The sequence below is a fragment of the Dreissena polymorpha genome, chromosome 1 (assembly GCF_020536995.1).
Source record: "Dreissena polymorpha isolate Duluth1 chromosome 1, UMN_Dpol_1.0, whole genome shotgun sequence".
NCBI classification, from domain to species: Eukaryota; Metazoa; Mollusca; class Bivalvia; order Myida; family Dreissenidae; genus Dreissena; species Dreissena polymorpha.
The window spans coordinates 156,308,086-156,322,693 of record NC_068355.1 but is presented as its reverse complement, the minus strand read 5'-3'; the positions used below and the strand labels follow the sequence as shown (position 1 = coordinate 156,322,693).

At 38.1% G+C, this 14,608-nt stretch overlaps 1 protein-coding gene across 1 annotated transcript; it reads left to right on the top strand.

Moving 5' to 3' along the window:
* Positions 1–3,687: 3,687 nt before the first annotated feature.
* Positions 3,688–10,140, top strand: LOC127857503 (complement C1q-like protein 4). The gene is made up of 5 exons (XM_052393901.1): positions 3,688–3,855; positions 4,802–4,946; positions 6,766–6,872; positions 8,147–8,366; positions 9,981–10,140. Exons 1-5 carry the CDS (start codon positions 3,817–3,819, stop codon positions 10,076–10,078), a joined length of 609 nt encoding a protein of 202 aa, XP_052249861.1. The 5' UTR covers positions 3,688–3,816; the 3' UTR covers positions 10,079–10,140.
* Positions 10,141–14,608: the final 4,468 nt, after the last annotated feature.

Sequence of the window (14,608 nt, the reverse complement as noted above, 5' to 3'; positions counted from 1 at the left end):
CTATTCCGCCGGGTATACACAGACAAAGTATTTATACCTTATATAAGCAATCTTCGTAGTTTCGTATAATTAAACGACAACAACAGAACTCTCCAAACTATTCAATCGTTTCGCGTTGCAACGCTTTATAATTTTTAGGTATTCAAATCGTCAAAAGCTACATATAATGGCTATATTGGACAATGGTAAATGTTCAGTTATACTGTTTCCTACAAAATATCATAACTAAAACGAAAATTTGCGAATCTGAAACAACTTTTTTCAATTTTGTCAATTGACCAAACCGTGAAAAGATCCCTTTAATCTACACGTTTCTTCTCAATATAATTTGAACTTGGCGATCAACTTGCAAGCAGATAAAATGTTCACGCGGTACAAAAGGTCACACGATACTCATGCAGTTGGGTGTAAACAGACTTTATCATGTTGAAGTGATAAGTACATATTAATACACCTCTTGCACACTTAGGAAGATGGTTTGATACTCTAAATTGACTAAAACTATGAACTACGTTATATGATACATAGGCTTAAAATAAAAAATGAACAGTAAAATATGTGACATTAATAACTATTTAATAGAATAATAAAATTATACTTGCATACCTTGTAATTTTGTCGGTTTCGTAATCATATAAAATAGATGACCTCATTTGTCGCCATAATATCTGCTGTTACAACATTGACATTTTATTGTTTATTTTCACGCCATCTGAACGGTGCTGAAGACTGTGGAACCGATCACGTCATATTTTAATACAGATACACAAAAACATGAATTTAAATACTCATGACATATTTATACCTCTATGTCTGGTAGTAAAAATAATCAGTGGAAAAGGTTTTTAATTTCAATCAACAAAAATTGTCACCCTAAAAAAATACCCATTGAAGGTCCTCTTGTACTGGTGACAGGTGTTTTGTTTAAGTCTCGAAGAAAAAATTCGCTTATTGTATATAATTGTTTGAAGAGCCGTCATTTCTACTCAAGACCGATGCGACATTCGTTAAACATTAATATTTTTAGTTTTGGTTAATTAAAACCGATGTTAAGCACGATAACACAATAAATGTATGTATATTTCATTCATATTTCATTTCCGTTAGAGTGGAAAAATGAGTAGCATAAAACAAACGTATGCATGCTGTCCTTCTGAAACTTGATGGGCACATTAAATTTAAGTTGCTTATATACTATAATATTATTTGAAAACAAACGGTTGCACAGGCCATATCCACACAAATTATCTTTGTATTTTACCTATTAATGGATTGTGCAATACGTTTCAGTCTGCTAGTCAGCTCTCGGACTTGCTTAACACCTTCCCAATACATGTTCACGTTTCGTGATGTGTTTTAATTAACAAACTTTTAATGCATGACCGTTATCGTATTATCCACTCGTGCATAAACAGTACACCAGTCGTTATTGAAATAAGGTTTTGTGTTAAAAGAATCAATATCACTTTATCAATAATTCAATGACTACACAATCAAGTGTTGATTCTGGGAAGGCTTAACTATTCTACGGATCATCGAATGTTGTATTAATGAAAGCAATCAATAATTTAAGCTTAGAATTTCAGTTGACAGCTATATTGATGAGATCCTCGTTGAGAGTGAACTTGATTGAACAGTTACTTCAAGAGAAAAAAAGAAGAAAATATTAGATGTTAAAGAAATCTCTAGTTCTGAAATGATTGTATCAACAAATATGCGTTCGCTCGAAGAGGTTTAACATTCGTTTGTCTAATAATTACAGCTTAAACCTAGCAATAATTTATTAGTTACTCTCAAACCATTATCATTTTATCCGCTTAAAACGTTTAAGTATTATCCATTGTCACGTTACGCTTCATGGTTTAGGGAGATAAAATAAGAAAACTGTTGGGTTTTTAATGTTTAATCATTGATTTATAGGCTGATAAACTAACAAAAATGCAAGTAAAGTCGGTTTATTCCACGGAGCGCTTGCTATTGATCATTGATTCGTTCGTTGGCTTGTAAAGCCATCTTGTACATATTGAACGTATGTAACTTCGAGCGAAACACATGTGTTTTTAAATCATATCTTTACAACCAACGCCGCCTGGTTACAAAACATGTTGTTAAGCGCACTTGGAGTAAGTTCTTAACGCAGCATTGTAAGGGGCGAATACTGTCGATGATCCTGAAAATAAACACATCACGTTTATATTCTTCTAACGGCCTGACCGTCGACCTCCCTCTAGCGTGCCCTGAAAAACAGTCTTGAACAGAGAGTCGTGTACAAACCAATTTAACTTTCGTCGTTTGACGGTCGCCGGAAGGGGGTTTTGAGAGCACCTTTTACACAAAGCTTTTCGTGAATTATATCAATATGAAACATTTTACTACATGTTACAATGTAATTCGTTGTGATTTAATCAACGTATGTGGTGCATAATTTGGTATTATATTTCAAGAATTCAATACAATAAAATGATATGCCTCTCCAAACCACGAGTACATTCGGCACAGGATGATACATAAAACAATTTCATAAAATAAAAAATCTTTTGCAATTGTCTTGATTTATTAATTTACAATAGTTATGGAATCGACTTGCACTGCGTGGGGCGCAATAGATGTTGGCTATTGAATTATTGCAGGGTTAGGTTAAGTGTCATTTGCGGTGTTTGACGAAACTCTTATTTATGTTTTAGATGGAAGATCCTCCAAGTGCAAGTTATTTATAAGTACAAATTGCGATAAGAAACAAAAATATTAAAGTATGCACACTTCATGTTAGATGACGCGTAAATGAAACGGCCAAACGGTGTTATTGTGTTGCGATGTACTTTATTCCTTCTTTACAGCGTATGTATTATGACCACTACATTTTAGTTTTATTTACAAATACAATACATGTTGGTAGATAAATGCCCGTATTACTCATCTGAAAGGATCGGCAAGATTTGTCCTTGTTGTAGAGCAAAACCAACGGCCCCAAAGATGGGGTTCAGCGCTGCATAATTGTTTATAGACCATTAATGGCACCATCTACAGTGTAAATCTGAACAAAATGTGTAAACATAAATGGAAGCAGATCAATAAGTTATACTTTGTTTAATCGTACATGAAGTACGTGTATTTCTGCTAATGTCTTATTCAAAGAGTGTCTTTTGAAACGAATATTAATATTTAGGAGATAAAAATGTTTGTTTTTACTAACGAAATTGACCCTATTTGTTCGTACCGACCAAAGACATTTTGTTTGGTGCTAGAATTCACCCGTGAGCTTTGATCATATTCGCAAAAATGTACTTTTTCATACGTTTCCTGTAGAGTATTTAGATACTCTTTCAAATTTAAGTAATTTTGGCAGCTGGATTGCTTCCAGTACGGCATACTGTCAGACTGCTGCCGTCTCACGTTGCAATTACATCCGTATTCGCTGCATATGCACACACACAGGAAGCAGTTAGTGTTTTTAACATTGCAATTTAAAGCCCAATTCAACAGAAACTTATATCAGGAGATGGGGTCCTGAACCTTTTCTTACAATAAGCTTTTTTTATTAAATAGAAAAACTGAAAGAATCATTTAGTAAACACCGTAGTTGTTAAATAATACCTAAATGTTGCCGATATATATTTATCTTTACGCGAGTTGTCTGCCTTAAGAAACATTCACTCGTCATTTGAATTAGGTCAACTTGTAAGATTGACTTATCAAATTGGCCGATATGGTGCCTACATTGAGGGAAAATACGGTCTTATCTCGTCTTAGTACAGGAAACACTGCGTCTGTCCTGCTGGCAAATACATTTCGGGGTATATTTTTCTCTGGAACATCATGTTACTAACAACTTTCCTGTGTGTGATTGCCACCGGAGTAAGTAAATTATCAAATGGTATTGGTTTCTTCATTTCGTGACATTTTCGATTTAATATTTTGTCTAAAACTATCTGTATTGATACAGATCAACAACATTAGTATTGCGGTTTAGTACCATTAATATAAAACATGTGTCTTTATGAACTGTCTGATGCATTGTATTTGCAGTAATATCAGGATTTGAGTCTATTTTAAATCGTTACTCTACGTTCTTTCAATTATAACGATTTCTTTGATGTGTGGCTATTATTGTTTCTGGAAAAAAACTCACCGAACATAAGTTTACTCGTCAAATTGAGTTGCTTTCCAGTTTTGGAGTATGTTTAAAAATCTCTTCATAATTATGTAGACTTCACTTTTTTAATTTAATTTTATTACAACCGAATTAAAATAGTGCATTGGCGCCACCTCTTTTTATTAGCGCCACCTCCTTGGCATTGGCTCCATCTCTTTTGGAAAAACACCAAATTATCTTTTAGATCGACCAGAAGCCAATGTTAATGTGCATCGGAAAACTTTTTCAATGGTTTCATGTTGTAAGTGATATCATTGGGTGGAAATTTTCTCGTCGCACATGCAAAATACATCGATTTAGTGTTAAATCTTTACCATGCCACAACTTATAAAAGTCATCACGTTTCCAAATGGGTTGTTACTTGTTATTATATGTTTCTGTACATGTGTTGATGAACAAATCTTCGCTGAATCGCACATTTCCCAATTTTAAAAGTAATGCAAAATATGTTGAACATAAAACACATAAAACTAACTCACTATGTAGAATTATATGTGACATTTAATAACATTATGTCCTTAGCGCCACCTCGGAAGTAGCATTGGCTCATTAATCAATGCAACGCAAAAAGGAGGTGGCGCCCGTGATTAACGGTAGTGATATAGCGAAAGCATCCAGATCCCATGGACAGACACATTTCTTTTCAAGGTTTACGGCCAGGGCCTCGATCCGGAAATAAGCCAAAATCTGCTTTCACTGATAGCGGAAGAGCGCAACCTGCGCTTGCGTCTTGAAACGGAAGCTGACAAATTAGAAAAAGAAATCGACGCGTTGACAGTAGCTAGGCAAAATGGTAAACTTTTCGAAATCCTTCACACTGTTTCTAATATACCATGATAAATAACTACTAGTTTAAAATGTTGTAATCTTCTGTCTGGAAATTTCATTCACAGATTCGGAACTTGTCAACAATGATCAAAATAGGGAAAACAATTATACAGTGAACGGAGCTGAACATTCACATGTAATTGTGTATGTAAAACACCTCCATTTAAAAATTACTTTATATAAACACAATAATGATACCACATCAAACTCGAACTCCGTAAATATCGATTGAAATCTGGAAAAATTGTGTTCTATATGCTTAAACATGTAAACAATGATAATTTGTTAGCGAAGCATATAGAATTCAATCATAAGCAAAAACAAAAACAAGTACACGAAATATAAATTTGAACAAAAAAAATCTATTTGAGTTTATTTTCACATCTTCATTACTTGATAAACTACTGAACACACTGTAATCTATTTAAATTTTCCCAGTAAATGAAATGCTCTCGAGTCCGATTCCTGGGTAAAAACGGTACTTGGTGTCGAATGGGAAGACCGCTATCGAATCGGGAATCCAACCCGTGACCTACCTGTCGCTAGACGGACATCATACCTAATATGCAACGGCTAAAGTTAAAATGAGGTGGGTTCGAGTAAAGCAAATGTGTTGTCTGATTCGATGAATCGAATAAACGTAACGAGCAGCATGGATGCGATAAATAAAGCACAAGTAAACTCCGGACATTCTGCAGGAGAGACATCATTTTTCTTATCCACATTTATAACAGAACACCAACAGTTTTCAACAACAACAACATTTATTCAGCGAAAAAAAGTATACAAGCTCATGGAATTCATTTAATATGCATTATGCAATTTATAAGTAATTGTAAAAGATAGCGCTTGGGCAACATGCATACCATGATTAAAACTGGAATCACCGTCTTGGAACTATTCATGCAACGAATTATGGTTTGAGGGACATGCATACGTCACACTTACCCCAGCACCAATCTCAAACCAAATGCATGTCTAAAACGATTTTAATGAAATGAATATTGCAGACAGAAAATTATAACATCAATGCCAAAACGTTACGCGTGAAAGGAAAACTCATAGTAAAATATATTTTATGGATGATTCTTTGTAAGCTGATAATTATAATGCATAATACATATCCCTTAGTTGTTTTGATAGATTTCCCTATCAGCTTACACAGAATCATCCATAAAATATATTTTACTATCAAGCTAGCTATGTATCTACAGAATATTGTCAAGCAGAATAGGTGTAAGAAAGATCGTAAATGTGATTCATTGACATAACAAATAAAGCTCTACTGCTTTCGGCCTCTAAAGAATGAAATTATATTATATGATCGAGCCTTGGTCTGTGAAATGGGGGTCTTTCGCATGTGCGTTAAGTATCGTCCCAGATTAGCATACGTAACCCCCACAGGCTATTCTGGGACGACACTTTCCGCTTTTAAGACATTTTTCGTTTCAAGAAAGTCTCTTCATAGCAAAAATCAAGTTTAGGCGTAGGCATTCTTTATAGCTTGCATTTTTTTTATCTTAATATATATTTGAATGTATTGTTTTATTCTACACCTGTAAACGTAAAAGTTGTAGTCAGTTCGCGATTGTTAGCCCGTGGAGCGTTATAACTTTTGAATTAGAGACGTCATTTTACTTCTTTGTGTAATGATAATATATTTAAAGACGTGATTTTGGATAAAAGTTAAAACATACGACAACTTAATTAGGAAATGATCGGATTGCGAATATGTCTATATCTGTTTGATGATATTGCTGATCAATGATTTGTTTCTACTAAAGCGACCTGTGGCTGTCCGTCCATCTACACAACACCTATAGCGTTCACTGCTACCCTCGGGCACAACATTAACACCCTGGGGAGTGAACAGCCGATTATATTTGACGAGGTAGATGGTTGATGATTGGTGTTGGTTCCTGACACACGAGCACTGACAAAATTTCTCGAATATCATGGTTCTTATAATATTAAACTTAACAACACGATAATTAAAAAACATTTTAGGAATTTATTAAATGTTGACCACTTTTTGAAATATTTCGGCACCATAATATAATAAACAAGCTACAAGGGAAGCTAACAAACTACGATTAAATACATCATATTTAGCGAATGTGTGTGCATTTTCGCATTAGTGCCTCCGATCGCCATAGCTTGTCATACTAAAACTTTATTATTCATAAAATCGTTCAAAAATAGTCCCGACATCGGTACATCATATGAAGACTGCGTGCACCGTGTTCGTAGCTCAAATTCAAAGACCATTCTTAGATGTAAGAGGTAAGACAGTAACTGTCCGCTGTATAGAGATTAAAGGGGCATTTTTACAGATTTTGGCATGTATTGAAGTTTGTCATCAAATGCGTTATATTGATAAATGTACACATTTGATCTAAAAAGCTCCAGTTAAAAAAAAAACAAGAATAAAATTAAAGAAAGACAAAAAAGTAACCCTCAACTGGACTCGAACCACTGACCCCTGGTGTAGAAGTCTGATTAAGACCATTCGGCCAACCGTACTCATGCAATTAATGATGTTGTTCATACGTTGTATAAGCAATCCTCGTAGTGTCACAAAATATAACGAAAACAATAGAACTCTCCAAATTATGCAATCGTTTCGCGTTGCAACGCTTTATAATTTTCAAGTTTTCAACTCGTCAAAAGATGCATATAATGGATATTTGAGAGCATGGTCAATGCTCAGTGTTGCTGTTTCCTCGCAAATATCATAACTATAACGAACATTTGCGGATGTGAAACCTTTTTTACCTAAACGTGAAAAGGTCCCTTTAAAGGCTAGAACCTCCCCCACTCCCCCTCCACCCTTCCCCCGCCGCCCTGCATCGGCCAATATAAAATACATTTTCATTTACACTTGCTATTTATTGGCTATTCATTGGTAAATATATGTTGCGAACTAGCTCAAAATAAAGAAAGTCCTTTTTAAGGTCAATGCTCAAAATATTGATATAACTTTTGCTCAGTGTAACTTCGTTCTTTTTTTTTAAATACAATGTTTAAAAAAAAACGTTAAAAATAATTGCTACACGAAGCGCATTCTTAATAAAAGGTCTTGTCATGTCATTTTACGACAGACGAAACGTTGTTTTTTTCGTTTCATAATTACCTATATATTGTTTTTTATTCCGCGTTCTCCAGGTAACACTGAACATCGGTAACGCTTACGACGTTAGACACGGAGTATTCACAGCGCCGTTCGCGGGCGTGTTCGAGTTCACGACGGCTGTGCTGAACAGACCGGGATACCAGACGGAACTAGAGCTGGTCAAGAATGGAGTTGCGATGACCAAGGTCGTTTCTGGCGACAACGGCTACTACACAATGGGCACGAACGCCGTGGCGCTCGCTTTGATTAAAGGTAAATGCGAATGTGCGGTTAAAAATGAAGCGGTATTACATGTTTTAGATGGCGTGTTACTTCTAAGAGTTAAGTGTTAAAGTTAAGCTTATTTACATATATTAGAGTTGGGATCGAACTCGGACCTCCCATTAGAAAGGCGGTCGCCATCTCAACAATTCTATTGAGACAAAGGACTGCGAAGGACCAAGTTGAAAAATAGTGATAAAGTTCTGTTCAGAAATGGTGTTGTTTTTAGTGTTTTGTTTGCTTGAATTGAATGCCCATCCCCATGCTTAACAAACCATTTACGTTGCGTTTAACTTCGTCAGTATTTGTAACATACTCACTGACAGGTTGAAATAATGAAACACATCCTTGAAAATCAAGGCATATTTGTTGGCAGTTCTCTGTGAAAAAGGGGTTTAATGCATGTGTGTTGTGTCGTCCCAGATAAGGGATAGTTCTCTCAGAAAAGTCTCTTCTTAGAAAAACATCTAGTTCAGGCGGAAAGGGTCGTCCCTGAATAGCCTGTGAGGACTGCACAGGCTACTCTGGGAGGAAACTCTACGCACATGCATTTAACCTCTTTTTCACAGAGCACGATCCATTTAAATATTTCTTTTGAGGTCAGCTTGGCTTCTGAAATTGCAAATATACAATATTTTGTTATCGTTGTTTTTATTTCTTCTGCAATTGTTTAATAATATAGATTAAAAATAAAATAAAATAGACTGACGAACATGTACGGGTTGTGCCGCACGTACGGCTGTAGACGTCACTGTAGTTTTATCAGATCTGAACGGAAAGCGCAATGGTAGGTTCACGCGCTTCTCACCTCGGCGACCCGGAATCAATTTCCATGACCTAGAGCATGTTTGTTTGGTTGGTAGTCACCGTACCGGACAGGTTTGGTTTCCGCCGATCACTATGGCTCCCCCTTCCTAAGACCACATCAAAGTTGAATACTTTAAAATAAAATCTCAAAAACCGAAACTTGCAGCTATAATTCAAAATCGCCTCAACTTTCGTGAGTCGATTGAGTTCATTAGGTAGGGGTGATGAGACACACTCCATGTCCGCACATAATGCAGCCTCAGTCGCGGAAGAACATCATTAATTTTGAAATACACGCCCAAACAATATCAGTCCCGGATAAGATAACTCCCCAGGCCCCAAGTCGGCCTAGTGCTTGCAAGAGCGCCATTACCCAGCCCACCAATGCCAAGGCTGGCCTGACAATGCTTAGACAAGGCCTTTAATAAGAACAAAACCTTGATATAAAATAATCGGCTTTGTCAAGGCATTATATTAGGCTAAGTTAGTAAACAATTATTTCTGCACGGTCCCATTGGGCCCCTACAATACGCGGGGCCAAAAGGCAGTTGCCTACTCTGCCTAATGGGTAATCCGGGACTTCCACGCATGCAATTTTATCAGTAGGGCCGGTGCGTACAAACCGCATGTTTCCCGTTTCAGACGACACCGTCCGCTTTAAATTGTTCATGTTAAGTCTATTCTAAACAAAATTCGAGTAAACGCGGAAAGTGTCGTCCCCGATAAGCCTGTTCGAACTGCACAGGCTTATCTGGGGTGACTCGTTACGCATTTGCATTAAGCCGTGTCCCGTTTCAGGTGACGAGGTGTGGGTTCGACACCCTGCCGCCAGCGACAGCAACCTGATAAACGGCGAGTCAACCACCTCTTTCACTGGCTACTTCGTGGGCGTGTAGGTTCACAAGTGTGAATTATATGTAGAGATCAATAGCCAATAAATATGTTTAGAGGAACCTAACGGCAGATGTTGGATTCAATTTAACAACCAGTTAAATTGAGTCAAACGGAATTTGTTTGATTTAATCTTCCATTTTAAATAGAAACAATAAACAACCGAAATAGACAGATGTCACAAACGAAATTTAAAGAAAATGAAAGAAACTACCAGTTATTAAATCATACTTCGAGTCGCGGTTTCTTATTAAATGCACTTTGTATTTTGATGTAAAACGTATGTATAGCGCTAATATGCATAGATGTGTTAATTACGAAAAAAAGCAAACAAAATATTGCGTTCAATAAGCACAAATGCTCTATTTGGAAGTCTGGTCAGTATTGATTCATTCGGCCATTCGAAAAATCCCATATGTAGGGCAATGTAAAAGTCAGAGTTCAGTTGAGGTGAGTGTTTTGCGTGATGAATAAAAGAATCAAATCTTTGTGGTAAGTAGTATCGATGTTTATGGAACGGTAGATTGATATTCATTTCCTAAATGAATCCATTTCCGAAATGAGGTAAATATCAATTGCAAAATGAGATCAGGCAATTCGTATGTGTTTAGTTTCCATACAAGTTTTAATAGAAAGCAATAATGCAGGTATCAACGCTTTATCATTTCTGAGTTAACCTCGTGCGGACAAAAGGATGGACTGGTAAACGGCTCTCTGCAGCCCGGTAAAATAGGTGCCAGAGGCATAATTACGAGCCGTACGCTATCGATGACAAATATCGATCACAAATGACCAGCTAACACAAAATGATACAAATCTATGATAATTTTGTCATTTAAATTTAACGAATTGTAGAGGCGCAACCAAAGTGCGTTCGCAGTTTTGTTACAAAAGGGTTATGCTGGTACATTTCATCTGTAAATAAGTAATCAATTTGAATAATATTGCAACGTCGCGTAGACGCACGTGTATTGTATTGTCAATCTTCGGAAAATCTCAGCATACAATTTAACTTAGCTTAGTATTGAAGAGTCTCAACACTTGATTTTCGTCATTGGCAAACGAAAACACACCGCTGAATGTGTTAGGAAACGATTGATCTGTAAGGTCTTTACGAATGACCCAAATGGTGATATGCTCAACAGGCAGCATATGGTATCAGACCCCTGTTCCATGAAGCGGTCCAAATTGTAGTTAAAGGGCATATTACGCACAAACGTCAAAGTTATTCTAGCAGAACACGTGCAGTTAGTTTTTAAAACAAATGAAAAAGTCACTTCAATATTCGCAATTAACAATCGAAAACAAGAGGGCAATGGTGGCCCTGGTTTGCTCACCTGAGTAGTATTAAAGTTAAGCAAGGGTTGTCAACGTTGTTTTGTGAAAAGAAAGGGTGTTGGTTCGGCAGATATTTACATAATTATGTGCGGTATAAGTAGTTGTGTGTGTGTGTTTATGTTTTTTTAAATAGACATGTGTTACCCGTTGCGATAAAGATACATTTTTGATAAAGGTATTATGAGGACAGTAATTTAAAAATGAGCATCAGCAAACGAAAATGTGTCCACAAATAAGAGCATGAGATAAGCATCTCAGCATCGTTAAATGTTATAGGGGATGACAAGTTACAACTTGAAAGAACAGCTTTAGATACTGAAAACAACTGATTCTTTTTCAATAGATTGAGTGTTTATGAAATAGTTTTTGCATAATTAAATACAATATGTTGAATTGTTATCATATATCAACGTCGGTCGTAAAGAAGTAAATGAATATGAGAATAGTGTACTAGAAATTCAACATTAATCTTCGTTTAAGGTAAAAAAACATCACTTGATCTTTCTCATAGTTACAAATCTAGAAGTAAACACACACAAGACATTGGAAAATTTTAATTTTAAACCAACTGTCAAACTATTTGTAATTAAAATGATCACAAAATCTGTAGCATAAATACATTATTTTTGCAAAAACGGCTGCCAAAACAACTTTTCGTTTTAACCAAACGGTTTCTTGTGCTTCTTACAAGATGTGAAAAATGGTTGCTTTTTTTTTGCTTTTACTACCAAATCGTTCACATTTTTGACATAGTGTTTTTAAAGAACTGGGACAACTTTTAGACTCACCTTGCAATAATATTTCCAATTGAAACAACAATTAATTTTATTGTTAAAATGTATATGTTGGTCTAGAAAACACTTAAATAATATTTGATTATGTCATTTATTTAAACAAATCATTTTATGTATAATTTAGTATTTAAATGTATTCATATATGTGTGATAATCCTTACGCGATCGAAATGATACTTTGATGCACGTATTTTTTGTTCACGTTGACTTCATGAAATGTACAACTATTTGAAAATTACAAAAAATGTAAAGTTTACGTCAATTAAACAGTCTGTCTGTCTGTCTACCTGCCTGCCTGCCTGCCTGCCTGCCTGCCTGCCTGCCTGCCTTCCTGCCTGCCTGCCTGCCTGCCTGCCTGCCTGCCTGCCTGCCTGTCTGTCTGTCTTCTGTCTGTCTGTCTGTCTGTCTGTCTGTCTGTCTGTCTGTCTGTCTGTCTGTCTGTCTGTCTGTCTGTCTGTCTGTCTGTCTGTCTGTCTGTCTGTCTGTCTGTCTGTCTGTCTGTCTGTCTGTCTTCTGTCCGTCCGTCCGTCCGTCCGTCCGTCCGTCCGTCCGTCCGATCGTTCGTCCGTCCGTCCGTCCGCCTTCCCGCCTGAAAGACCGCCCGCACGTCCGTCCAGAGAAAGAACTGCTCAAAGCCTAGAGTTTGCCCTTTGTGCCTTTCGGAAAAGGGGATAAGGGTCTCACTCATGAGACTCAACAACCACCTGAGAAAGGTGCATGGGCTTTCGGGCGCAGAGTTGTGTCACACCACCTCTGCGGCCAAGACTGCCAGACGCCAGGGAAAGAGCTCGATCAACGGCCGAGCGTACTGGCGGTAATCGTGCGGGTGCACTGTGAACAAACGGGGCCCGCATCTCGAATCGTCAGTGCATGGGCTCACAAAAGGCAGCGTGGAGTTCCTGGCTCTATACGAGACCTTTGTAAAGGTAGGTGTCTCTGCTGGCCTTAGCAAATATGTTATACGACCTATATTACAACGCACGTGTCTACCTCTATGTGTTGCTTTTGAACATACTTCAATGTTCACACTCCAGGTGACAAGGAAGGGGATACCTCCACAGGCGATGTCAGGGGCTAGGGGCGCATCCGCAACCGCCACCGAGACACTAAACCAGGCCTCCAGTGACACGGATGATTACTACGATAAGGAGGAGCAGGAAGAGCAGGAGGAGCAGGAGGAGGCCGATGCAGTATTCCTCACCAGGGAATACTGCATCGGTCTACCGCTCAGTGCCCGTGTTATGAAGGGCCGCCGAAGCTGTAAGTATAACGACTAGTGACCGTTGATATAACTTAAGAACGCCAAGTATGGTACAAGTGTTGTTCCATTATATATCTCTTTCAGTCTCCGTAGTTCTGGCCTGGTGTCGCCACCTGTCATCCAGATGTGGTGGCAAAATGAAAGGCGCCAAGGTGTAGAAAGAGTGCATAAAACTGAACCGTTTCTTTGCCCTGGCAGGGTACCAGGAGGGTGGCTCCCTGGACAACGTCGTGCAATGGAAGGACCATCTGGAAGTAGCCGACGGTTATTTCCAAAAGGACCACCAGCCTGGTACCGTAAGAAGCAACCTTGACTCCGTCGTCAAGTTTATCAGGTGGGCCCAGGACAAGCGGCTATTGTCATCCGGCAACGCTGACGAGGTAAACACATATGAATAATGGACAATAACTATGCATTTTTTTGTAGAGTTTGTGCATTGCTTTTTGACACAAACTTTTTGATATGTACTTTTACAGCCCTTTCGCAAGCTGCAGGGTTGCGCAGCTGCCACCAAGAAGACGAAAGGTGGGGCGGACGGTTCAGGAGGACTGCATGGAGGGCTTCCGGCGCAAACGTGCACAGTACTTCCAGGACATCAGAGGAGTGCTGATAATGTTGATGGAAATACCCAACGGCTCCAGAGCCGGGGAGTTCGTTGAGCTCCGAGTATGTATACTTCCGTTTCACACGTTTAACCCATTCATTCATTCATTGATCACAATATGTGCATATAAAAGTGGAGTTTTCATTGCATTGCAGTTCAAGCACGTCCAACATGCGCAGCCGTCCCTTGGCGGCCTCCACTGCACTGTGAGCATCGACGCTCACAAGACAGCCAAGTGGGGTCGCTACGCCTACTTCCACCTTGAACGGGAAGTGATGGAACTGCTGCGCAGTTTCTGTGACGTTGCGTTAAAGGTAGCAGGGGCGGGAGCGAAGAGATCTGCAGGTTTTCGGCCGCGGCAAGTCTCACCCGACCTCGACCAGAGCCACATAATCAAGTGACTAGAGAGGGCCTGGGCGAAGTAAGTTGTCACTTTCTGGAATTAAAAATGCTATAACTTATTCTAGGATTGGATAAACAATGGATGCTTGTGACAATCACACTTGCCATAATCAATGTCGATATTCTTTAGGTCGGG

What these genes read in the sequence shown, in the direction of transcription:
- LOC127857503 (XM_052393901.1), top strand. Translation starts at nt 3,817, where the DNA reads ATGTTACTAACAACTTTCCTGTGTGTGATTGCCACCGGA. An exon ending in TGTGTGTGATTGCCACCGGA is followed by an intron (nt 3,856 to 4,801) that starts GTAAGTAAATTA and finishes TTTCTTTTCAAG; the next exon opens with GTTTACGGCCAGGGCCTCGA. An exon ending in GACAGTAGCTAGGCAAAATG is followed by an intron (nt 4,947 to 6,765) that starts GTAAACTTTTCG and finishes TTTCTACTAAAG; the next exon opens with CGACCTGTGGCTGTCCGTCC.